The sequence below is a fragment of the Sturnus vulgaris genome, chromosome 2, assembly GCF_052056855.1.
Source record: "Sturnus vulgaris isolate bStuVul1 chromosome 2, bStuVul1.hap1, whole genome shotgun sequence".
In the NCBI taxonomy this organism is placed as follows: domain Eukaryota; kingdom Metazoa; phylum Chordata; class Aves; order Passeriformes; family Sturnidae; genus Sturnus; species Sturnus vulgaris.
The window spans coordinates 58,749,322-58,774,428 of record NC_142244.1 but is presented as its reverse complement, the minus strand read 5'-3'; the positions used below and the strand labels follow the sequence as shown (position 1 = coordinate 58,774,428).

At 40.3% G+C, this 25,107-nt stretch overlaps 2 protein-coding genes across 2 annotated transcripts in view; both read left to right on the top strand.

Annotated features, from left to right (window-relative positions):
• Positions 1-860: 860 nt before the first annotated feature.
• SLC25A30 (solute carrier family 25 member 30) lies at positions 861-12,591 on the top strand. Its single transcript, XM_014868798.2, has 11 exons — positions 861-982; positions 1,461-1,550; positions 3,518-3,596; positions 5,128-5,275; positions 5,923-6,017; positions 6,288-6,373; positions 7,579-7,674; positions 8,535-8,659; positions 9,177-9,315; positions 10,142-10,222; positions 10,987-12,591. The coding sequence occupies exons 2-11, from the start codon at positions 1,530-1,532 to the stop codon at positions 11,026-11,028; spliced, it is 912 nt and encodes a 303-aa protein (XP_014724284.1). The 5' UTR covers positions 861-982; positions 1,461-1,529; the 3' UTR covers positions 11,029-12,591.
• A 1,347-nt stretch (positions 12,592-13,938) lies between these two features.
• COG3 (component of oligomeric golgi complex 3) overlaps positions 13,939-25,107 on the top strand; it is a 30,915-nt gene continuing 19,746 nt past the window's right edge. The window contains exons 1-11 of the mRNA XM_014868801.2: positions 13,939-14,134; positions 16,003-16,149; positions 16,665-16,726; positions 18,376-18,541; positions 19,309-19,383; positions 19,505-19,597; positions 19,892-20,017; positions 22,216-22,296; positions 22,510-22,553; positions 22,771-22,897; positions 23,394-23,485. Coding sequence (XP_014724287.2) covers positions 13,967-14,134; positions 16,003-16,149; positions 16,665-16,726; positions 18,376-18,541; positions 19,309-19,383; positions 19,505-19,597; positions 19,892-20,017; positions 22,216-22,296; positions 22,510-22,553; positions 22,771-22,897; positions 23,394-23,485 — 1,181 coding nt within the window. The 5' untranslated portion in view covers positions 13,939-13,966. The remainder of the gene's footprint in view (positions 14,135-16,002; positions 16,150-16,664; positions 16,727-18,375; positions 18,542-19,308; positions 19,384-19,504; positions 19,598-19,891; positions 20,018-22,215; positions 22,297-22,509; positions 22,554-22,770; positions 22,898-23,393; positions 23,486-25,107) is intronic.

Genomic DNA, 25,107 nt, shown 5'->3' with positions numbered 1-25,107 from the left:
AGCACTCCTGGCAGCTCTTCAGACACAAACAGAAAGCACCGAGTTGCCAGAACGCTCTGCCTTTAGGGGCAGCAAAAGAGCTGATTCCAACTATTTCACAAGGAGCCCTGGGCTCTGGAGCAGACTAGTTCTGGTTCTCATCCAGTCTTCACGCACTACTCGCTGCCACTTGTACAGCGGCTGAGTCGTGCCCTTTTGGATACTCCCTTTCCTTCTGGACAGGCACTGGATGCGCGTTAACAAAGCAATGTAAAGCATTTATACTGAATCCGTAATTTCTGCCCCGGTAATGCAAAGGAACATAGTTAGAACGGCACAGAACTGTGTAACGCCACTATGACTACTGAATCACCCGTGTCATCGTTCTGCCAAAAATACTGAAGAGGGTGTTTTAAAGAGCAAAGTAACTATTTGAGCCCACCCTGCCCCTTTCTGTTCCTCCACACAGCAGGTGGATAAAAGTTCCTGTGCCGCCTCAGGAAAGCTCAGCCCGGGCACTGCTGCGGTGTCGCTGGCAGCACAGGCGCCCATTAGGATGATAAACAGAAGGGCAAAATCAGTGTCTTTATAGAGAATGACGAGGAGAAATCGTGCGGGACGAGTGACCTGCTCGTTAACCGGGGAGAGCTGAAACACGGACACAGCCGCTCCATTCTCCTGGTTCAGGAATGCTAATGGAAAATGCCAGCCTGCCCCGCCAGCCCAGCAGCCTCCCAAGGCCAGCGGCGAGGGGACACCTCTGACTGCAAGGTCAGCGTGGTTAATCTTTGCCCCGGATAACGACACCGGCTCGACGGGCCCTTCAAACCAACTGCGGCTTTGCACCCACCCCTTCCACACCCGCTCCTGGCTCGGCCCCTCGGGCCAGCCCGCCTCGGGGCGGAGCCCCCCGCTCCCCAAAAGCCGCCGCGGGGAGCGGCGCTGGGATTTGGGATCGGCGGGATCGGCGCGGCGGGACTGGGCGCTCGGGCAGGGCTCGGCGGTGAGTGGGGCTGGCTGCTGCTGCTGCTGCCGCCCTCAAGTCCTGGAGGGCGGGAGATAATTTTTCGTGTGTAGTTTATACAGTTGCTGCGTTCATAGACCCGAATCTGTTTTAATTAGTTAAAACTACTATAAGCTCGAGTGTGCTGTGTGCTTAATACTCTAGCGATGTTTTCAGCTAATATGTAATTCGATGTGTGACTTTTCAAGCCTGTTCCCCGTCGGGGAAATATCGAGCAAATCAAGTGATTTGTTCTTTTAATTCAACCTAATGTCCTTAGGATCGAGTATCCACTCTGTCATCATTGATGTGCAGGGTATGGCAATGTATGTTTTGTAAAGACAGTATCTTTCTAGTAAAAGTGAAGACCTTAATTTTTTCTTTAACGATGTCTGGACTTTCTTTTTAACTAGTTTGCCGCCTGCTCAGCTGATGCAGAATTCTTCTGAGGAAACACTTACTATTTTTATTGATATAGGGAAGAAGTTCTGACTAAGAAGCAAACCAAGAATTTGGAACATAAGCAGGAAATGAGACACCTGAGGTCATGGGGCGGAATTACTGGCTGGTGTGTCTTTTTAAATTTTTTTTTTTTTTTCTGAGAAAAACTCTCCCTCTTTGCTCTATTTTTTCTTCTTCTTCATACTTCTTCCTAAAGTATGGAAATCTAGAAGAAGGGGGCTGGAGGTTAGAAGCTGAACGATTCATATGGTTAGTTTAGCATACTGGCAGGAGATGAGACTTGAAAGCCTTTTCAGATGTACAGACCTTGACCTTCACTTCGGGATCTGTCAAAGGAAGAGTTTTAAAGTTTTTGCATTAGAGTATCCTTTTTATATTTTGTAGCTTCAACTAATACTTGTAAATCTGTGTGCAAATTGAAAACTTTTTTTGACCAGAATTACATAGAAAAAGTGAGTAGCCTTCATTGCCTCGGCAGAGTGTAATATGAAACAAACAGAAAAAGGATCTATTAGTTTTATTAGTGTTACAGTATTTGTTATAGATGAAAACTTGTTTTAATATGCTAGAGGGGCTTAACTATCAGTTCTGATAAGTTTTGGAGTAGTAAAGATCAGGTATGTAGCAGATAGTGTGCACACTATGCTTGGCTTTGTCTCTGTTAATTAAATGATCTGCCATTAATCATGGCAGAACAGAATTATGAGGAACATGGAGCTAGAACTGCCCTCCCTGTGATACAGAGTCGTATCCGTGTGGCTCTGCCTCCTTCATATTGAAAAGCTGGCATGGGCTAAGCCCATGTGTCCAGACCTCTGTACTGCACTTTTTCTAGCAGTATTGTGAGGTGACCTTAGTTGCCTTTTCTTTGGTTTTTGTTTTGTTTTTTTCCCCATCAGTGGTGTTTTTTGCAGCAGTCAAAAGAGTAAGATGGATTTCTGTGCATGTAGGTGTTGAGTATGTGAAATTGTGATTTGAGCTTCTTTCTTTTCCTCATGTGTCAGAAGACCAGGTAACTCATAACGAACTAAAGATGATAAAAGGAAAACTAGAGCAGCAGAAACTGTTCAGACCTGCTGAGTGTCTGCACCTCTGAAAATTCATTTAGGTGCTGGGTTATTGGCATTTCTAGAGGAAGTGACTAAAGAAGGTTCAGCTGTACAAAAGGCAGGGCTAAGTAACTGGTGTATTTGTGACATTTTCTAGTTAAGGCACTATGGGTGATTAAGCAGGGGAGAATAACAGGGATTGTAAGTGCCAAGGGAAGTACTTTCAAGTACAATATTCCCATAAAATTAATTGGCAAAAATACCTGTAGAATTCAGTGCTTGGGGGATACTACAGAAAATAGGGAATGAAAAGTATTTCTGTTTTGAGGAAGGGGGAAAAATAAGATGTTGAGACACATGCTTGGTTATGGGAAGGGCTATCTTGTATTGGCTGGACTAGTTTGATTTTGAAGTTCTTATCTGCTTTCTAATATAATTGGATTACTTTAAGATCTTGAAAAGCATATTGTATAGTTAATTATGAATTCTAGTAACTTTGTCAGATTCACTTAGTTGACACAATTTTCATGTAACATTCACAAGAATGAATATTGTGACCACTGGTAGCAGAAATAGGTCTGAATAGAAGCAAAATGGTGTATGCACCCTTACTTTCTGTCCAAGTGCACCAGCTTGGTTCAAGTGAAATGTTGGTAACTAGAAAAAAAGGAAGTTTTGTAATGACCACAGGATGTAGTCGAACTAGTTCAGCTTGGTAAAAATCCTTGGAGGCTATTCACTGCAGTGCTCCTTAACATTGTGCCTGGGAGACAAAATGCTTTAACCTTTCATGGGGAAGAGAGTGGTGGCCCAAATACATAGCAGACACTGATTTGAACCCAGATGTCTTTCTAGATATTCCTGTCTTTCTTCTGATTGTCAAAGGTCTTACATGCTTTTTTAACTCTTTACTCCGGTTTGAAAGGCCCATTTTAAATGGATTAGGCACAACGTTTTTACTAAGTGTTAGCATGTATATTTATGACATGTACTTACAATAGTGTTAAATCTTTCTCTTTCACAGAAAGAGGAACCAATAATGCCAGCACTGAACTGGAAGCCCTTTATCTATGGAGGTTTAGCATCAATCACTGCAGAATGTGGTAAACGTTTGCTTTAACTGTTGACATAATTTTCTTTATTGATTGTCTCTATGAAAAACATGTTTGGTTCCATGCTGCCAGTGACAGAGTAATACATGGTGGTCTGCAGCCTAGTTTTTTGCTTTATGCTGACTGAAGAGTTGCTCTGATCTCTGTTGCAATGTCAGAACACTTGTGTCTGTAAACTCTCATCCCTGGTGAGTCTTTTTATACATATTTTGCCTCTGAGTTTTATTATTTGGTGTTTGTTTGATCTGTTCCTAGACAGTGGTCATACATGGATACAGCTTCTGCTTTGTTGCAGTAGACAAGTTATGCTCTTAAATTTTTCTCTTTGCTTTACTGAGAATCTATGTTGCAGTTAAAATTATCTTTTCTTGAACGTAAGGGGCTGCTTAGATTTGAACACTTGAATTCAATAGCGAGTGACACAGAATAAGTGCTGTAGTGCATCTGATGTTTTAAGCCTGCTCTAAAGGCAAACCTAAAATAGCAACATCTTTGTAAAGTTGTATCTGAAATTCATGTACCTGAAAATAAAGGAAATCTGGGTTTTCACTGTAACAGGACATGGTTGGGCATGTGGTGGGCTTGCATGTGAGGTCTGTCTAATGATTTAGATGCTGTATAAAATTACACTTAAAAACTACTATTTTGTTTTCATAGAGTAGTTTGGGTTGGAAGGTCACCTGGTCCAACCCTCCTGCTTTGTGCAGGGTCATCTTCAATTAGACCAGGTTGGTCAAGCCTTGTCCAATCTGACTTTGAATGATTCCAGGGATGGGAAGGATTTCTACTTAGGAGCTTTGTGCAAACTTGAGTTTGAAACCTGTCATTATTTGACTTGACTGAATATGGCAAATAATGCCAAAAGCTTTTAAGGAAGACAAACGGTTAAAGCTTTACTTGTCTGGTAAGCCTCATTTGACTTGTAGTTAATCCTGATTCTGTTAGTGCTTAGGTGAGTATGGAATGTTGAGGTGGTCCTTTTCCTGGATGGATACAGTTTCTGAATCCATTTATAAGAGGAGCATGGAGAATATGAATTGAACATAACATAGCAGTAGGCTACAGGAAAGCAGTAACAGAAATAGATACTGCTGCTATTGCATTTTCAGATACTAGGCCAGAATCTGTATAGCATGTCTTACAAAGTTTATTTGCCTTCAGTGATGTCCTCTTCAAAGGTGTTGGTAGGAATACATGTGCAGATGCAGTGCTTGATTGGGATTGTAGAGTCTTGTTCAGTGTGGCTGCCTACAACCAGGCAATGCTGTGCTGCCTGAAAATATACTGAATGTGGAATGTAAACATAGGAGGTAGGCAGGGCCTCTGGTAGGCCTTTAGAAGGAACAAGGTGATAAAATGCCAATCCTTTAGAAGAAAGTCTTGGTAAGAAAGGCTTCTTTCCCATGAGAATACTTTAATATATTATAATATACAATAAATGGTGCTGTTTCTTGTACGATGTTCTCTGTTGTCTTTTGTTAGGTAGGCACTTCATTAATTTTCTCATTGGTTTTCCTTTAAGGTACTTTCCCCATTGATCTGACCAAAACACGTCTCCAGGTTCAAGGTCAAGTTAACGATGCCAAATACAAAGAAATCCGCTACCGTGGAATGTTGCATGCACTGGTCAGAATATGCAGAGAAGAAGGATTGAAAGCCTTATACTCTGGGTAAGATTAACTGAGTTGCAGCAATGGCTTATGAACAGTCTATTGATATCAGTATAAGCCTATTGTATGTGAATTTTGGGGTTTCAGGATTACAAAGTATTTGCCTAGCCTTAATCTGGAAGTTGGAAGACCCATCTTAGATACTTCTAGTGCTGCACACTGCCATAGCATTTAATATTTGATTAAAAAACTCAAACAACAAAACCATGAAGCAAACAACATGAAACAAAATAGCTAAGAATAAGGTTATTCTCTACAGTGCTGCTATGGTTGTTCCATCTCTCAGAATTAAAATTGAATTTACCTTTGTCTGTAGATGAGCATGCTTTTCTTCAAAACGTGCAGGATGGTGTGGGAACTGCATTTCAGGCATGACTGCCAGCTATTTTATAGATTACAAGCTGAAGCATGGTCTAATAATAATAGTCCCTTCACAGTTCATTCATGTTCTTGCAGGCTCTATTAAAAAAAAAAAAAAACCAAAAACCAAAACCTAAACAGTTCCAAAGCTTGTTTTGTTTATAGTGAGTTTAAATTGTTGATTTAAATGAACAAACCTTTTTGTGTTAGATATCTCTGCACTAGGAAGAATTTTCTGATGAGTTTGAAATCTTGAGTGTAAACACTATTGCTGCTTGTTTTTACAGGATTGCACCTGCAATGCTCCGACAAGCTTCATATGGAACTATAAAAATAGGGACTTACCAGAGCTTAAAAAGAATGTTTGTTGAGCATCCAGAAGGTGAGTGGTTATTTTCTATTTAATTAAGGACTGATTTGCTTGAAGCTGATTTGTTTCTGTTTGATATTTTACTGTAGCATTTGAACAAGCCTACTGAGAAGATGTTCCTTATACCAGTTACAACAAAGTTAGTCAGCAAGGGTAACTCGTCAGAGCAGGATTTATGGCTTCTATAACTGGCAGTCTCTGGTTAAATGAGGGGAGGCATCATCCTGTTCTAATGTGTCTTAAGCTTTGTGAATCTGCAGCTGAACTCTTTTTGTGAAATAGATGAAACTCTCATGATGAATGTTCTGTGTGGTGTTCTTTCGGGAGTAATCTCATCATCTATCGCCAACCCTACAGACGTCTTAAAGGTAATTATATAGAGCTTGTCTTGAATTTTTGTTCTCTCCTGAAGTAAAAACAGAGTCTCCTGATGAATACAGGATTTGTTTTGTAACCCTATTTATTCTCATCTCCTAACTTCTAAAAATCAGTAATATCATGAATTCTTGGAACCTTCTTTTGGTCCATAGTAAACATTTGGAAGTATGCATGAGGAAGGTGAAGGCTGGGGAGGTAGTTAGATCCACATTTTTCTGAGTGTGGGGGGCGAATAGCTTTGATGCTATAGTGTTTGTGTGGAAGCCACAGTGCATATTTTGTCTGTACTTCTTGGTAACACTGTTACACTTGGATATTTCTAGAGCTCAAAATAGGTGAAGATCGATTCAGAGGCAAGAGTTCCAGTGAATGCTACTTGTACTGTATGATTCCTTAACAATGTAGAGGCTCTACAAACCCATGTTCCACGGAAATGGCATTCCAGCATCAGTCATTTAAAGTGAATTAGTGAAACAATCACCTCTTTAAGAATATATTAGCTTAATCATAGTCAGTTACTTGAAAGGGTTGATGGTATTTATCTTATAAAACTGGAGCTTATGACTTGCACAGCTGCTCCTAATGAAAAGGAAGTCAAGAAAACTCTCTATGTTCTTCTGAAACTACTAAAAAGCTTAATCCTTCATAGTGCTAGTGTGGTTATGTAGTGGCATTTCAAACATAAGCTTGTATTTCAAGTGTGGCTTCAATTAGTTACTTCCTAAAATTATGTTCACTACCAAGTCACTTGTTGCCAGCTTGTACTTGGAAGTTACCTTGGCAGGTTCCTAAGGATGTTCTTACAAATCGACAGAGTTGAAGGCCATGGTTCTCAGTGGCTGAAACATTAATCTTTTTAACTTTTCATTTCAACATGTTCCTGTCAGAACACTGTAAAGGACATCCTGCAGAGCCCATCTGCCAGTCTTATCTAAATGGAGCGGTGTACCCATACAAAAATAGAAGTGACTTAATGCAGCTAAGAATTCTACCACATACTTGTTCAAAATTAGCAGCTGCATTTGGATAGTTAAGGCAAACGATCGAGCTATAGTTATGTTAATGTCAGCTCTTGCTTTTATACTCAAAGAGAAATTGACTTTACTACTTGCAATTGTAACTTAATAGTTTAATCTACTTTCATTATTTTATTTGTTGTATTTATCTTTTAATTGTATCTTCGAATGAATCTCAGATTAGAATGCAAGCTCAAGGTAGAATGATTCAAGGAGGAATGATGGGCAACTTCATAGAGATCTACCAAAAGGAAGGTGCTAAAGGATTATGGAAGGCAAGTTTTTTTTAACATCTTAAATTTCAACTACACTTCTTTTCTCAATTGAATATCATGTATTCCTACAGTGTTTTCAGCTGAAATATGGAGGATGTAATGTCTGCCATTTGTCCTTACTGCTTCACTGCTGGTGTCTCAGTGCTTTTTGGTGAAGGATTGTGGCTAGCCTTGTGTGTGAGGATTAGCTGCCACTTAGGAGAGGGAAGACAAATGTAGGATTCAATTAGGGTGACTGGCTCTAGGAGTAGTTCAACAACCCTTTGCACCTCTCAATCTGTATGCTCTGTCTTTCTTAAAACATGCTAAAGAACATTTGGAAGGAAAGACTGAGCATCCCCTCTAGCTCAGGAATTCTCATATTCAGTCTTACAGGTTGTCTCTTAAGCCAATTATAGTCAATGATTGTATAACAACTGAAGAGCCAAAATGGACAATTGTTTTGAAACAGCTGCACAATAGGAATGGTTTTCTATTAGTGTGCTTTTCTCACGAAGTTTCTTGATCTCCAGTTTTATGTTCATCCTCCTTACTTTGTCAGTTTTTCAGCTAGCAGCGAAGAAACACTGGTTTTGAGGTTTTAGCTGACTGTTGATGCAAGAATTTAGACGTTAAGCAGAGATTGGCAACTTCAGATCCTTCAAGTTATTTTCTTTCTGTGTGGAGAAGAGATGTAGCTGTTATTTCAAATTTGTGTTTTTTGGAGCATGTACATCTAAGACTTCTACTAATTAGCCTTTTGGAATTTGCAACGTTCTTAAAATATCTGTGGTGTTTTGCTTTGTATTATAAGAGCTTGGCTCTCCTAACAGTGCACAAAGGTTGACTTTAAACATCATCTATATCCTTTCTCTTGCCAGGGGGTATCACTGACAGCACAGAGAGCTGCTATTGTTGTTGGAGTGGAGCTGCCAGTGTATGACCTTACCAAGAAGCACATAATTATGTCTGGCTATATGGGAGATACAGTATATACTCACTTCCTGTAAGTTTCTGTAACTGGTTGTATAGCTCATGATTGGTTAGTTCTTGCTACAGGGGAGATGAGTATCTTGATTTTTTTTTTTTTATCATCTCTCTAGATGTAAATATACTTCTGATGTGTTTATAATTTTTAGTGTAATAGCATCTCAAATGGTAGCGTGGAAGCTAACTTTATTTAGCATTTGGATCTAGCTTTCTTTTGAAATATGGAAATTTGTTTTGTGGGTGGTCTGAATCATTCAGCTGTGCAAATTGAGGTTAGAAGAAATTTACAGTCAAATATTGTTCCCTGGGGCACCAACATGTTTTCAAGCACACTGTATGTAAGGGCTGTATACCAAATTTTCAAAATTATGTTTTAATTGTAAATGAAAAGTAACTTTTCACATCCGTTAGCTGATTTAATTTTTTCACTAAAAGCATTTAAACAGTCTTTATTATTGTGTGTTTCCTGGGAAGGGGAAATTCTTGTACATCTGTATGGTAGATCTCATTTCATTAATCCCTTCTTTTACTAGTTCCAGTTTTCTTTGTGGATTGGCTGGAGCCCTTGCATCCAACCCAGTTGATGTTGTAAGAACACGCATGATGAATCAGAAAAGCCATCAACATGGGGGACACTCAGCCTACAAGGGCACTTTGGATTGCTTGTTACAGGTAAGTAGTTCATGTATCATCATAAATAGAAACTGCTGCCACCAAGCAATGGTTTTGCTGTAGAGCTCAAAATTGTTCTGTTTTCCCTAATAACTTAGATATGCCTTTTGCTATAGTGCTTAAAAGTACTATGCTGTCAGTAATGCACTCAAGTGTGAAAAGTATCTAGTCTTGACAGAAAGCCAGGAAGAAAGTGTCTGCTGCAGAACCTTACTTCCTTTGGGTGCTTGGATGAGGAGAGGAAGGCTCTCAGCAGCACTGTCTCTCTGGCTCAACTTTATATTATGTCAGGCTGACAGGAAATTATAATTTCTTAGGTCAGTCTTTGAAGAACAAGATCTTCTGGAACAGATGGTTTTCTATGTTGCTTACTGCATAATGGAAATCCTAGTACAGCCAGAGGCAAGGTCAGCCTCTGATTTTGAATTCTGGTATGAGGTGGGACCATAGTGGCCTTTTACATGGAGAAGAATGGATAGCAAGCTGTTGCTGTCCACATGTTGACTGAACAGTCCAAGTTACATTGTCCAGTGAAATTCTTTGAGGTCCATAAAGAAAACTGAAATATTTCAAGACTGCCGAATACTAGCTACAGGTTTACATGCAGCAGATTTCAAGGGACTACCAAATGTGAACTGCAAGTTTCCATCTAATGAAATATATTTCTTTGTCCTGTCAGACAATAAATTTAAGGTTACAGGACTAAACGACCCCCTTCTCTGGCACAGTCTTGTTAGCTGAGATACTGTCTGGATTTCTCACTAAAAATAATAAATCTGTTCTTGTTATGTGTTTGGTTTTTTTGTTGTTTTTGTTTTTTTCCTAGACGTGGAAGAATGAAGGTTTTTTTGCTCTGTATAAAGGGTTTTGGCCAAACTGGTTAAGACTTGGTCCTTGGAATATCATTGTATCCTTTCCACAGGTGTGCAAAACTACTAAGTTAGCCATACAATAGCAAGTATTGCTTTTTGCAGAATTACTCAGCATGGGAAGTGTCATATCAGCACAGATATTCCCTTTGTTTTATGAATGGAAAATTGTGCAGTTGACAGGTTATTTTTAGTCAACTGCTTCCCATCAGATTGAATTTTTGATTCACACAGAGTCAATACTAAAATATGATCTTGGAAAATAATTTTATGTTCTTCCAATTTCATACCTGTCCATTTTCTTTGTTATGAGCCTATTTTTAATCAAAGTTGACCAGGTAAATTAGGAATGGGAGCTATTTCCAGAACTAGGGAAACTGGGGGCAGTTACTGATGCAATCTTAGTCTCACGATTTTGGCTTTGATTCAAGAGCCAGCTGATCAGAGCCCTGGGAAGTGGGTTGGTAGAAATGTTTTTTACAATAAACAAACCTCCTTTAGCCCATCAAAGCTAAATGAGTAAAGACTCTAAAGGGCTTTTGAAGTATTGTCCTGCCTACTCAGTCCTGGGTTTAAGATCCTGAGGATGAGAGATGGGGAAAGCAATTTGCATCACCAGCCTTAAAGCAAGTTTCATTGTTCTACCTAGCATTGTGTAAAAAAGTGGCTGACCTGCAGCATGGCATAGGAAGGAACAAGGAGTGGAACACAGCTGCACACAGATGCAGCTGACCTTCAGCAGTGAAGTGACCAGTTTTCACTGCATGAACAGGAAACAGTTTTCCTTAATCAGCTGTGCCAGTTCTTTCTGACATATGAACAGCTGAAAAAATTGGATGCCTGACATTCTGAGAGTACAGAATTTTGTTAATGTACTGGCTGAGTTTAGAGCAATGTGCGAGTTGTCTTGAGCTGCTGGCCAAAGGAAGAGGTGACTGCAAGACTTACTGAGAAGAACCTGGAAGAGATTTCAAGGCAAACTGGCTCCTGTAACCATGGTTGGTGCACGTGATTGCGTGGATGATGTGCACTGTTTTTCAGACCGAACCAAACATGGTGGAATACCTTCTGTCAACTATTTCAATGTTCTTGAATGTAAAGATCTGCAATGCAACTTCATGCATCTGAGTCTCAAAGCATAGTCTTTTATAAGAGTCAAAGAACAGTTTTTTTTTTTCTTCTGTGTTTCCATATATTTCCATAAAGGAAGGGAAAGAAAAATATTTCTGTAAAGGAAAAAAGTATTTCTGTAAGGGAAGATAAGCAGAACCAAGGAGCTGGGCTTTTCCTGCTTCCAGAAATGTATACAATTTGATTGTAATAGCTTAAAGCTTCCATTTAACTGGAAGTGTCACAAGACATTTTTGCTGGCTTTCAGGTTGGCAAAATAACTACTGCAGTATAAAATCTGTTTCTGGTTTTGAAGCTTTCCTATGTTATCCTGAGATATCTGCATAGTTTTCTGGGAATAATCCAGCTTCATTAGCAAGTGTGGTTGCTACAGTTGACAGTTTTGCATAGCTCGAAGAAAGTGTTGGGGTTTTTTTCTTCCAATGTATAATTCTTGATTTCAACATATTCATATGGAAATTGCGAATAGGAATGAAGTTCAAACAAGTTCATGCCCATCTGCTGATCTTGCAAAGAAACTTTCCATCCTTGGAAAATTGGTTACTGACTGTTTTACACTGAGCAATCAGGCTCTGTCATGTGGGTGCCTGTGTGACAAGAACCAACCCCTACAAAAGTGAATCTACTATGAAGACTGCTTTCTTTCTTTAAAAGACACCCAAGTCCACAACTAGTGAACACTTTCATATACCAAAGAGGCTCAAGTTGCTGTTACATGCAAGGAAACACTTGATGTAGAAATCAAGCACAGCTTTTATAAATATTACCTTTAGGATTAAAGGTATATCAAAACTTCAGGCCATTAACTCAACAGTTATATCAAGCTTCTTAAGTGATATTGTTGAATTCCGGGGAAAAGGAGTATGTGAGAAGGAAGTTGTAGGATGCATCTTCTGTGTTTTTACAGAGGGCATCAAAGCAGGATCCATAGCTTTGGATTTTTGTGGTCTTGTATTAATCTTTTACACATTTTTCATAGAATCATGCATTCCACTTAAAGAAGTTTCATTGCAATATCAAAATTACTATAATCACTTAAAATTAATAATTTTGAATTCACAAATAGATTTTTTTTTTTTTTTTTAAATGCACAAGGCACTTTCTTTCCTAAGGTAAAACATTTTCTATATATAGGGGTATGCTGATGTGCAGTGTTTTCTCTTACAACTGTTTCTGTCCTTTAATAAAAAAATATTGTAAATATTTTTGTATGCTATGTAAGCAAAGTGTATGTTTTACTTTATTTTCAAGCCTATTAAAAGCATTAAAATATAAAGTGTGTGACTTGAAACTTCAAAACTGAAAGCAGTTCTAAATACTTCAAGGTACTTAACAAAGGAAAGTTGTTGCTGGCATTGAACTGTTCCATGTTGTCAGTTATTTAGTCAAGGCATAGATACTAAAGTTGCTTGTAGTTAAAAGCTTGTGTTCCTGTGACTTGTGGCTGAATAACAGGCACTGACCACAGGTTTTTGGTATCTTAAACAGCAAGACCATTTCCCCCCCTGTTACAGAAACTGCTCAATCAGCTTAGTTTTGTGTAGCAACAGAGTAAGTTTATCATGCTTCTAACCAGAATGGGTTTTTTGAGATCATGTGTGGTAGGTCAATGTCATGGACTAACTCTGAGAGGAATGAGGAATCGGCTAGTTTGGAGTGACAGTAACTGCTCTGCACCAGTTAATCTGTGGAGGGATAGCTGGACAAGATGGACTGCAATTGACTGCTAAGCCCCAAAGGCAACAAAACAGTGAAACAGTAGTTCAGGATCTCAGCTGAGACTCTGAGCCAGAGTGTGCCCAGGTGGCCAAGAAGGCCAATGGCATCCTGGCCTGTATCAGCAACAGTGTGGCCAGCAGGACAGGGCAGGGATTGTGCCCCTGTACTCAGCACTGGTGAAGCTGCATTTCAAGTGCTCTGTCTAGTTCTGGGCCCCGCAGCCTGGGAAAGGACATTGAGCTGCTGGAGTGTGTCCAGGGAAGGGCAGTGGAGCTAGGGAAGGGTCTGGAGCACAGATCCTATGAGGAGGGGCTGGGAGAGCTGGGGGGGTGCAGCCTGGAGAAAAGGAGGCTCAGGGGGGCCCTTATCACTTCTAAAACTGCCTGAAAGGAGGCTGTGGCCAGGTGGCGTCGGTCTCTTCTCCCTGGAATCCAGCGACAGGATGAGAGGACAAATCCTCAAGCTGCACCAGGGGAGGTATAGGTTGGACATGGGGGGAATTTCTTTTCAGAAAAAAACTGGAATGGGCTGCCGAAGGATGCAGTGGAGTCACTGTCCCTGGAGGTGTTAAAGGAATGACTGGATGTGACATTCAGTGCCATGGTCTAGCTGTCATGCTGACGTTCGGTCACAGGCTGGCCTCGACGATCTGAGTCTTCTCCAGTCGAGTCTGTGATCCTATGGATACACCTGGGGACGTCGGGGTGCCGCCTCCGCCCGCGCTCCTCCCAGCCGCCAGGGGGCTCCCTGCCGGCCGCCCGCCCCTCATGACGCACTTCTGTGCTCCTGCCCATGACGCCGCTGCCACGCGACGCGGCGCTGCCCGCTCCGAGCCTCCCCCGGAAGCGCCGCCCCGCTCCGGGCGTTCCGCCGCGCTCCCGGCGCCGCTCCCGGCCCGTCCCGGCCCGGCCGCCCGTCCCGCCGCCGGCAGCATGCTGGAGCCGCCGTCCGCGGAGCCGCCGCCCGCGGGCAGGGACGTGCGGGACCGCCTCAGCCTCTGGGACCGCCGCCCGCAGCCCACCGCACCTCTCAGCGACCGCCAGACCGACTCGGTGCTGGAGCTGAAGGCGGCGGCCGAGAACCTGCCGGTGCCTGCCGAGGTGAGGCGGCGGCGCTGCCCGGCCCGGAGGGGCGGAGGGCGGGAGGAGGGCGGGAGCGGCCGCCGTGCCACGTCGCCAGGCGGACGGGGTGACGGCCCAGACCGGCTGGGCCTGCGAGGCCGCGGCCGCTCCCGGACTTTAGCGGGGCTCAGCAGCGTTTTGCGTTCTGGGTCGTGCCCACAGCCGCGTCCCCAGCGTCCCCCCGTCCCTCGGGAGAGCTCGCTTTTCCGGGAGCTTTCCCGCGGAGCCTCTTGCCACCCGCCCGCCCCTGCAGGCAGGGGTTTGTAGGCAGCGGTGGGAGCTTTCCCCTGATAATCCATGGGTTTTCTCTGCCTGCCCTCGCTGCTTCCCTCAGTCCACCAGCATTTGTCCTCTTGAAGTTGGGAACTTTACTCGTGGAGCTCATTTTTGTGGTCCTCTTAAATTGATTTTTACCAATGCATAGCTGCTGGCGCCAACGTTATTTCCTGGTACGAATTGCAGGCTTACGGACGGACTGAGGAAAGCCAGGAATAGTGGTAAAAAGCTTCATAATTTGTCAGCACCATAGAGGACGTGGTCTCCCACTGTATAAAATTCCAAACTCTGATAAGGTGACTATGGGCACTCCCTTGTCTGCAAAGAGAGGTGGAATAGAATGTTTGCATTCATAACTGCACTTTACAGGAGAGGGTTTGTATTTAAACAGGATTGTGGTGCAAGATACAGCGCCATAAAATCAACAAAGCTTGCTCTCAGCAAGTGTCGAAAGCTCAGAGCTGCAAAAGGGAGAGTGTAAAGCAATTCTTTCCTCAAATGTGCCTTTTTCATTTACTCCTTCCTGGTTTCTTTTTTTTTTTGTGTGAGCAGTAGGCAAAAAGTAAATATTGGCAGGCATCCAAAGTGATTGTAGAAGGATGTCCTGCTATCAGAGGATGTTACTAAGGATCTAAACCAGCTTTGCAACAAAGCAGGTTCTCTGTTTGCCAGTGAGGACAACAGCAAAGCCAAGACATTGAGTTCTTTAGGTAATTGGGATAGTGGTGTCTCAGCTGTACTGAAACAGCAAGCTCTGATGGATTCACATTTCCCTTGGTATTAGACACAAGAGAAGCCCTGGCTCCCCCGCTGGTGTTTTGGAGGACAGGGTGGAGAGTTGTGTGGAAGTTGGGCAATGTATGACAATCTGTTTTTTCTCAAATAGCTGAAACTCTGATGGTTCTTTTTTTGTTGGACTAGTATTACCAGGCAGGGAATAGTTTACTAAGTGAGTGGTTTTCTAAAGAGACATCAATTTTTCAGGTAAGCAGTGTTTTCTGGTTTTATATTATTGATGTTCTCAGAAAACATACAGTTCATCATCATGCAATTAAAGAGGGTTAGTTAAGTATATATATTAGTTAAGTGTATATAACAGTACTTTCCTTCTTGAATTAATTTCTTCTATATTGGTTAATTAATAGTGTCTGGTCATATTTAAATACAATTGATTTCAATCTAATTTTTTCCATGTTTTTCTTGCATAAACAAAATAATTGTGGCTAAAAAATAATTCCTGTTCAGCAGAGTTATTCTTTGTCTTCTTGTATTGAATTTTTCTTGAATGTCTGGCAAAAAACCTGACAGTTAATGTGTAGTGTTTCTAAATGTATGGATGTTATAGTTGTTGGTGTAATGGTTGGACTCGGTGATCTCAGAGTTTTTTTCTAAACTTAATGATTCTGTGATTATCATATTGATAGATAAAATGTCCATTGCATTTTTTTCTTCCAGAGTAGATGCCTGTAAAAATGTTCTCATCTTACTGCTTTGGGTTGCTTTGTAGTTGAGCTGCACATGCGAATTCTCAGGGAGTTGTCTGACCAAAGTTTGTGGTGTTTTGTGAGCAGCTCCCCATTGAGGACTTGTGCAGCCTGACGTCCCAGTCGCTGCCTGTTCTGCTGACAGCTGCGGTGCCAGAATCCACGGAGGATGTCCTTTTGAAGGGATTTGCAACACTAGGGATGGAGGATGAAAGAATTGAAACAGCACAGCAGGTAGGTGAATGACCTCCAAGATGCAGTAATAGTCAGAGAATTCTCTTAGTTTCTGTGTGTCTCGCTTAGCTTTTGGTGGGTTTGCTAAATCTTTTGGGCTGTTTTCAAGATATATAGGGGGGAAAACATCACTGAAATCTTAGCTCTGAAGTGACAGGTACTTTTTGCATTTGGAGTATGAATCTAATGTGAGAGTAAGGCATCCCTTCAGTAAAGTGGTGTTGCTCTTGAAGTAGAAGAATCCCCACTGTCTAATGTGGTACCCTTATTCTTGTGCAAATAAAGCCAGATGAAATTCAGTCTGTCTCATTTTAACTCAGTGAAGGGATAGAATAGAATATTTCAGTTGGAAGGGGACCCACAGTGAGGAAATTGTTTCCTAGATTAATAACTGAATTCTGAAACAGCTCTGTTTTTAACAAAAGCTCATCTTCATTTCATAGATCATAGATTTGATTTTTTTTAATTGATTGCATGTGATATCTATATTGTTCACACCATAAAATCTCTTCTAGTTCTTCTCCTGGTTTGCTCAGGTGCAAACACAGATGGATCAAGATGAAGGTGCCAAGTATAGGTACGTGCTCTTCCTCAGTTCTTTTCACTATAAGCAGTTCCACCCTTGAAGGACTTCATCTTGTCCATAAATGTTAGCACGTGTTCACATTCAGCTGGCGGGGAATGGGGAATGTGTTGGAGCAGCTGAAGCTTTCCAAGGCACCTCACTCCCAAAGGCCGTTGCCCAGGTGGCAGAGAAGTTAAAGGGGATGCAGGTTTCCTTCTGAGCTGCCCAGTATATTTAGACAGATGGAAATTAGTTTTGGCTTACAGACAGGGCTGTTAGACAAAGGCAATCTAAGAGCTTTCCTATGATTTTTCAATTGTTGTTGCTCTTGGGAATTGCATCCTCTGAGGGCGAGACTGTAAGCAGAGGTGTCTGGTGGTCATTTCTGTTCTCACTATTTGGCTCACCAGTGACTATGGTTGTCATTCTGTATCTGCATTCCCTGCCTTCCTTGACACTTTGCTCAACTCCAGTTTTGAGTCTTGCCGTTCTCATCTGTTTTTTGTGTAACTGACTTTCCCATCAGGCTCAGAAGAATCCCTTCCCACTGACTTTTGACAGTTTCTCCTTGGGAGTCTGAAGTACAACTGAATGGTTTAGCTAGACCTGCTGGTGGCTTTTAAGGAAACTGGATTGTGTTTTGAGACTTCACAAACTTTCCCTTGGCCACAAAGAGATGCTGCTGTGTTCCCTTTTCTGTTTTTCCTCTGCATTTCTTTGGGCTGTTTCTTTCTTTTTTGCTCTGACATTTGAGGACGTGACTTTTCTTAAAAGCTGAGGGTGAGGCATATACTGATCCCATGATCGGATCATTAAGAACCTAAAAGGAGTAGCAGGCTTACACTTTGTCAGTTAACATGTTCATAATGTTGCGCTCAGGTGTGCCATGGATGCACAGTGGTTTGTAGGATGGCCAGTATGCTACTGTCTGCAGGAGGCCAAAGGTACAGAGGAAAATAAATAAGTTCTTTGCCTGTTGAACATGGATACAGGGAATTGTTTTACTTGCAGCTTTGTAAGTTGTAAAGTAGAACTCAGAAGTTTTAGCTGATATCCAAGAGCAATTAATTTTTAATATGCTTTTGATAAGCTGAATGCTTGACATAACATTTAGTTATCATTTAGATAACTAAGGCATTGAGCCTTAGACAAATCTGGTGACATTAGACACTGGATCTATTTCATTTAAGCCTCTTTCAATCCTCACAGTAAATTTTGAATCCTCTAGATAATTTCAGCTACTTCAGGAGAAAAAAAGTAATTTCTAAATGGAAACTGAAAATTATATAGAAGAGACCCAAATTAACACCCCTGTTGGGAGCAAGGCAGGTAGAATTTGGCTGCCTGTAGAAGTCACTGTGTTTGTGCTGCCCATTTAGACAGTATTCACACTCTGCAGACCAGCTGTGGTGCAAGCTGCTGCTTTCTAGGTAGGCTTGCTATAAGGAATGTCAGGGAAATGAAGTGGATATTCCAGACCCTTCAGCTCTGTTGTTTCTGAGGTGATGAAACATCTGCTTATTGTGCAGTCTTGCGTGATGCAAGTGATCTCTTATTCCTAGGGAGAGAAAAATGGTGGCAGTGTCCCTGCAGGCAGCTGGATTTGCAAATACAGAAAGGGAAATTTTACTTCTGTTATCTGTTGATTCTCTTTTTTCTAGACAGATGAGGGATTACTTGTCTGGCTTTCAGGAGCAGTGTGATGCTATCTTGAATGATGTGAATAGTGCCCTTCAGCACCTGGAGTCACTGCAAAAACAGTATCTTTTTGTGTCCACAAAGACAGGAACCCTGCATGAGGCCTGTGAACAGCTTTTGAAAGAGCAGGTAATCTTTAGTGGAAGGATTACTGGGAGCTGCTAAGACATCTTAAATGAAAGTTTCTTTTTCTTAGGCTGGGAAAACATGTGAGCAGTCGTAACAATCCATCCATTTGCTTTGGACCTAATTTTTTGGGTGTGTTTCACCTGCAGCTAGAGTGTCAAGCTCTGCAGTAAAACGTTCAGTTTATGTCAGTATATGCTTTAATGAAGAAAGCTAGCTGAGGGCAGCTTTTGTAACTGATGCCTGACAAGGGCAAATGCGTTGGAATTAATAATTCATATCACTTGCAGAAGTATTTTGATCCCTAAAGTTGGGACCTTATTTCCCATATGTTTTGTTTTTCCTGATGAACTTCTGCAACAGTGAATATTTTTTTATAGTCAGACTGGATAAGAGAGAACTTTTTAAGACTCCAGTCCTGAAATACAGGATTGCTACAATTCTCCATAATACCGATGGCAGCATTGCTGTTTGTAACGGCATTGTCTGTGGAACACTGACAAACCTGTAGTATATATTATTTTAAATACACTACTGAAAATAATGTGTCACTCTCTGGTAAGAGAGAGCAAGAGAGCACTGTTGTATTCTGCATCTTTTGTTGTGCTTAATTAGTTTCAAGTTACTTGGAGCTATTTAACAATGATGTGTGCTGAGAGCTGAAAGGGAAGCTTAATAATTTTATATACGTATGTGTATATATATATATATATATATTTAAGCTACTTGGTTGGTTGATTATTTTCTTTCATTTATTGTTTCTTTAATAGTCAGAACTTGTTGACCTGGCTGAAAACATCCAGCAGAAACTTTCTTACTTTAATGAACTGGAAAACATCAACACTGTAAGTATTGTGTCATCGTTAATAGTCTTAGAAAATGAAAGTGTATCGATCTTTTGAACTTAGTCACCACCAATAATGTACTTAGGTTCCTTACAATGATGCCTTGTCTTGTTTTCCAAAGAAACTGAATTCCCCTACGCTGTCTGTGAACAGTGAAGGATTCATTCCCATGCTGGCTAAGCTTGATGATTGTATTGCATATATTTCATCACATGTAAGTCATTCTGTATTAATTTTAGTTAAATAGTCACAACTATATGTTCATACTTTTTTAATGGTTTTTTTTCTCCTATAAAAAGTTTTCTCTGCCAAATACAGGAAGAAGTTAAGGATGGTGTTTTATAAACTTAAGAAATTTTTATTGAATATACTTATTATTCTGCTTAATTTTTGTAAAATACTACTTTTAGTTTGTACAAGCTAGCTAGTTTTATTAGTATTTTAAGTTTTGATAAATTTTTGACTCTCACTATTTCTATTTAAAATGGATTTATTTTCTTTCTTTCAGCCAAATTTTAAAGACTATCCTGTATATTTGACAAAGTTTAAACAATGCCTTTCTAAAGCTATGCACCTTATCAAGACATACACTGTGAATACACTACAGAACCTCACAACCCAGTTAATGAAAAGGGTAAGGTGAATCAGTAAGTGGGAAGTGGAGCTGTACTGAAATGTCTGTTGTAACATCAAACAGTTCTTTCTTTTTTTTGAGAATGGGATGTGTCAGCAGTTTTTTGTGAAAATAGATTAGTGCTATGGTCTTTGTGTAGGTTGTCCAATACTCAGCAAAATATGACAAGGACCTAGTGATCCAAAAGATGTAAAAGTAGTAATAATTAGAAAATGATGGAAATTGAAGAAGGCGAAGTTGGTGAATTGAAGTAGGTGAGCAATAAGCTAGTGAAGGCCAGGGGTGGATGAAAGACTGTGTTAGAGACACCAGATGGCCAGACAGTTTGCTCTCCTGAACCAGAGTGTGCACTGGAGCTCCAGACTGGCTGTTGGTCTGTTGCCAAATGAGGAAGGTACACAAGAGAAATAGAGGTTTGGTGTTGTTTTGTTTTGGAGATGGTTTGCTTTGGAGATAGAGAGACACTGAAGGGAATACTTGCAAAAAAACTATACAGGAGCTGGGTGTTATAGAATGGTAATTGTAAAGTAAAACTATGAGCTCATGCCGTGATCATTTCAGTGTTACCTTGCAGTAAGTATTCTTGGGTGCTCTTGGTTATATAAATGTTCATTTATTCTGCAGTGGTTTGTGTAGCTTCAGATAACAATTTTGCCAGGTTCCTATTAGTTTTGCCAGTATTTCTTGTTTCATTTTAAAATGTTGACAGTGATGCTAGAGTGTCCCAGGGAAGAGACATGCTGTCCCAGGTGTTTACACCCACTCACTCCAGTGAGATTTAGGCATAAATGTGAGCAAGGAAGTTTTCTGGTCTCATTAAAATGTTGATAGTCTCATGCTGCAATATTCTGGCAGAGCAGAAAGGAGAGAGGAATGTCTCTTCCTACACACTTTGACTCTTTCTCCAAATAATTGTTGTGTACCTTGTGCTCAGTTCTATTGCAGGCAAACTGAGTGTCCTGAGGGATAATCAGTGAAATTGAAAGATGCTAGAATTGAGAACTGGCACACCTGAAAGAAGGGAATTTTAGGCAGTGTTCATGGAAAGTTGTGAAAGGGTACTCCTGGAGTGAAGATCTTGGTTAAGTGGCATTGAATGTTTTTTGAGTTTGGTACAAAACTAGGTTTTATTTTACAAAAAGGTATCATAGCTTGGTTTGATGCCAATGGATTGCTCTGACTGAGCTGAATTTAAACAAAATTTAACATCTGGTAATGAGCATATCTAGAGAAAGAAGTGTGTAACCTAATTTCTGGATTTGAATTGCTGCTTAGGAGTTTTAAAGTCAGGAAGGATATGTCTTTTAAGAGTTGAATGACCTTTTCCTTCCCATGTACAGGGGGGTTATGTGGATATTTTGTATATTTTGAAGCATCAAATGGCTCCTACTGCTAAAAGTGCAGTACTGGATCAGTATTTTTCAGTCGTGATCAAGTGTTGAGTTTTCTTAATGCAACAGAACAAGACTGTCAGGACTGGAAAGGGACTGAGATGTTCTTTAGTGGTGCACACATGTGAGTAGAGGTTTTGATGTATGTTTGTAGAAGGATGATGAGGTTGCTCACAGGGATGAAAATAGGAGGTGGGGATGGTGTTTTCCTGTCCTCATCGTGTTTCTAAAGAAGACCATCTCTCTCACTTCAGTAGGGATAAGGGGAAGAAAGCTTGGTGTGTAAGTTGGGTCTCTGCTCTGCTTTGTTAGTGCTAGAATTTGTCTAAGTTCAAACTGTCTGCCCTGCTGAGCTGGGGAGCTGTAGGGGGAGCTGCTTCAAGATTTGATAATCTTGTTGGAGCTTGAATACAAGCCGAAACTTAGCTTCTCTGCCTTGGGACCAGCAGATAAAAGGAAAATTTGTTCCATTTTAATACTACATATTAGGGACCAGCAATCAGTACTACTCTGGCAGGTCCAGAGAAAATTTTCTCTAATGGAGAATGTCATAATTACTGAAAATGTTCCTTTTCCTGTAGAGGCTGTTGGATGAAACTTTTGGATTGGGTTTTATTCTTCTGTCTGACTTTGAGTTCTGAGACCAGCATGCCTTTGTTGGTGGGAAGTGGCAAAGAGCTGTTCCACTGGAAGCATAAGCATGAAGAGCCAATACCCTGTTTTAGAGGCTAATTATCTCAGCCATTATATACTAGTGGCCAAATATAGTATTTTGCTTTTTAACCAATTACTCATCTCTTCTTTCAGGATCCTTCAGCCGTGCCAAATCCTGACAATGCCTTCACTCTGTTTTATGTGAAATTCAGAGCAGCTGCTCCCAAAGTCAGAGTAAGTAGCTGGTAACTAACTTTTAAAAAGGAAGTTTTGAAAATGAGGCTTGAATTTATTAGTGTGAATGCAAGGATTGCATACTGTGCAAGTGTGAATGTCCAAAGATTGCATATTGTATCCATGGAAAAATACTACAAACTCTTTTCCAATTACTACAAAAATGTGATTTACTGATAATACTTCTTTCTCCCTCTTTTTTTTTTTGAGTAGACTCTTATTGAACAAGTAGAGCAAAGATCTGAAAAAATGCCAGAGTGAGTATGTCTACATATCTTTTCTTCAACAGTTTTTAGTTTTGAAAATATTTACTATTGTTTAAGTACTGTTACACACATTATATGTTTAAAGGAAAGATTTAAAAATTGAAATTACGTCGACCTATCGAAATTACATCGAGGGTATTAGAACGCATTTTATGTGTGCCAGAAAATGATCTTCAGGATGCAGTTACTGTTTTAATTTCTTGGCCAGGTATCAGCAAGTTCTCAATGAAATCCATCAATGTTACCTCGACCAGCGGGAGCTTTTACTTGGTCCAAGTATCGCTAGCACTGTTACAGAATTAACCAGTCAGAATAACAGAGATCATTGTGCTCTGGTAGGTGAAGTAGTCATGTGTTATGTGAGTTTTGTTATGTTTTAATCCCCTCTCCCCCAGGTAAAACGAACTAATTTAATTCAGTCATTTACATGCAGAATTGTTACTGTTGTCTGTGAGTTTGAATCATTAACGTTCTACTAATATTTTCAAGCCATACGTGTTTTATTTCTTTAAGAGCTTCACCCTGTTAAAAACCTCACAAAGAGGGAGGAGGATAAAAAAGAAGTATAAAATGTGGTTACTTAAATTTCAGAAACAAAAAAGGGACAGAAGTTGTACAGTGAGCTTTTATTTGGCTAGTAACATCTTTTCAGCCCCTAGTCTTAGAGTTCATCTCATTACTTTTGAATTTTACAAAGCTTCAGTTTAATCACGACTGTAATAATCACAACATGATATATAATATATAGTAATAATACCTGTAATATCTTTTGTGATACTCATGCAAGGAAAAGAATTTAATAATCAAGAATTTGTATTTCTGTGAATGCAGGTACGAAGTGGTTGTGCCTTTATGGTCCATGTATGCCAGGATGAACACCAGCTTTACAATGAGTTCTTCACAAAACCAACACCAAAACTGGAGTAGGTGGTACATGCTGGTTTTGTTTTACTGCATGTTTTATTTAGTGTGTTGTGATGTAGCATACAATGTTATCTAGCAAACAGCGCTGTGTTCAAGTGGTTTGGTAAGAATTGGCAAGATAAAAATACAGCTTAATCACTTTAAGCATCAGAATTTTATGTTCTTGTGTTTTCTTTTTTCTTCAAGCAAAGCTTATGGTTCCCATTCTCCATCTTTGCAAATGCTCTGTAGATAGTCTACAAGAGTTAAAGATACTCAGGTTCTTTGAAAATAGCTGTAGAAGTCTACAGCTCTCAGCTGTTTTTGTACAGCCTCTTTTGCACAGTCTGTGGCACAAGTGCTTTTATTTGCTTTGTCTGAAACTAGGCTGATGCACTCCAGCTATTTTTCAGAAGGATTTAATAAGCTGCCCTTACTGTCAAGGAATATTTGCATGTTGCTTGTATTTGAGCTGAACAGAAGGCAGGGTAGTGAATGCCTGATGACAACAGTGTCCCAGTCTCCTCTGCCTAAACCTAAAAAAGGGACAAGTTGTTGCTTCACCCAGTAATTGCACTGTAAAAGTATTGTTAAGTTTTTGACAACAGACCTGTAATAGTAAAACAATTGAATAGTTTATGCCCCTCCTCCAGTTTTTTTGGTATGTTTTAGTAAAGATACTTGATTTTGAAATTTGGGTAGATCATGTTCCCTTGCTATGAAGTTTCTAACTAAAGTGTATTCCTATTAATGTAACTGAGACACTGGTTTTGAGTGTTGCAATGCCTTAAATTGAGTGCAGCTTGATTGAACAAGTATGTAACCTGAAAAAAAGACTGCCTGCTACCCTTTCCATCCTTCAAAGCTAAAGGAAAATCAAAACTGCATAAAGCCTCACTAGAGATAAACCAGTGCTCGAGTAGGAGCAGTCTTTTCTGAGGAGCTGTGGCCTCGTGTGGGGCATGCTCAGAATGTGGTGACTGAAATAAATTTGCTTAAGAATCAGTTTAGCTTTCTCAGTCCAAATCCTGGAGTAAACATCCCTAATTGAAATCAGTGCAAAATGTTGTTCAGCCAGAAGTTTTGTTGCTATTCACACCAAGGATGAGAACAGACTTCTGATTTCTTTACAATTTTGTTGGAATGTAATTACCTCATTTCCTAAGAACTTTCTTCTCTTTTTTTTTCTGCCTACATCTAAAGAAAATAATTTAAAAAAATGTTTCAAATAGTAAAATAGTAGCTACTTTATTAGGTTTCCCTTACCATAATACACAGCGTCATTTTCTTTTCTGCAGTGCTAAGGTGCTCTGAAGACAGTAGAGCCAGGTGTCTATGTAGAGATAAGAGTTTACCAAAATTTTACCCAAGAATAGAGATCTGAGGTTGAGTATTGTATTTAATAATAGGGCTGGTAAAACTTTCTCTTTTGTTTCTGCTTTTAACATGGAGAGTTACTGTTTTATTAAGTTGCATATGGTGCTCTAGGATGCAAAGGAAGAGGAATTCAAAATAATTCTTCTGAGTGTTCTTTCATGAGCATTTTTGTTCCCTGTCTGAGGAACTGAAGAGTCTGTGTCCCATTGACAGACATTCTTTGTGAATTAGAAAAAACAAATTGTGCAATAAACTCAGTATCTTT

What these genes read in the sequence shown, in the direction of transcription:
- SLC25A30 (XM_014868798.2), top strand. Translation starts at nt 1,530, where the DNA reads ATGGGGCGGAATTACTGGCTG. An exon ending in ATCAATCACTGCAGAATGTG is followed by an intron (nt 3,597 to 5,127) that starts GTAAACGTTTGC and finishes TTTTCCTTTAAG; the next exon opens with GTACTTTCCCCATTGATCTG. An exon ending in GTGCTAAAGGATTATGGAAG is followed by an intron (nt 7,675 to 8,534) that starts GCAAGTTTTTTT and finishes TTCTCTTGCCAG; the next exon opens with GGGGTATCACTGACAGCACA.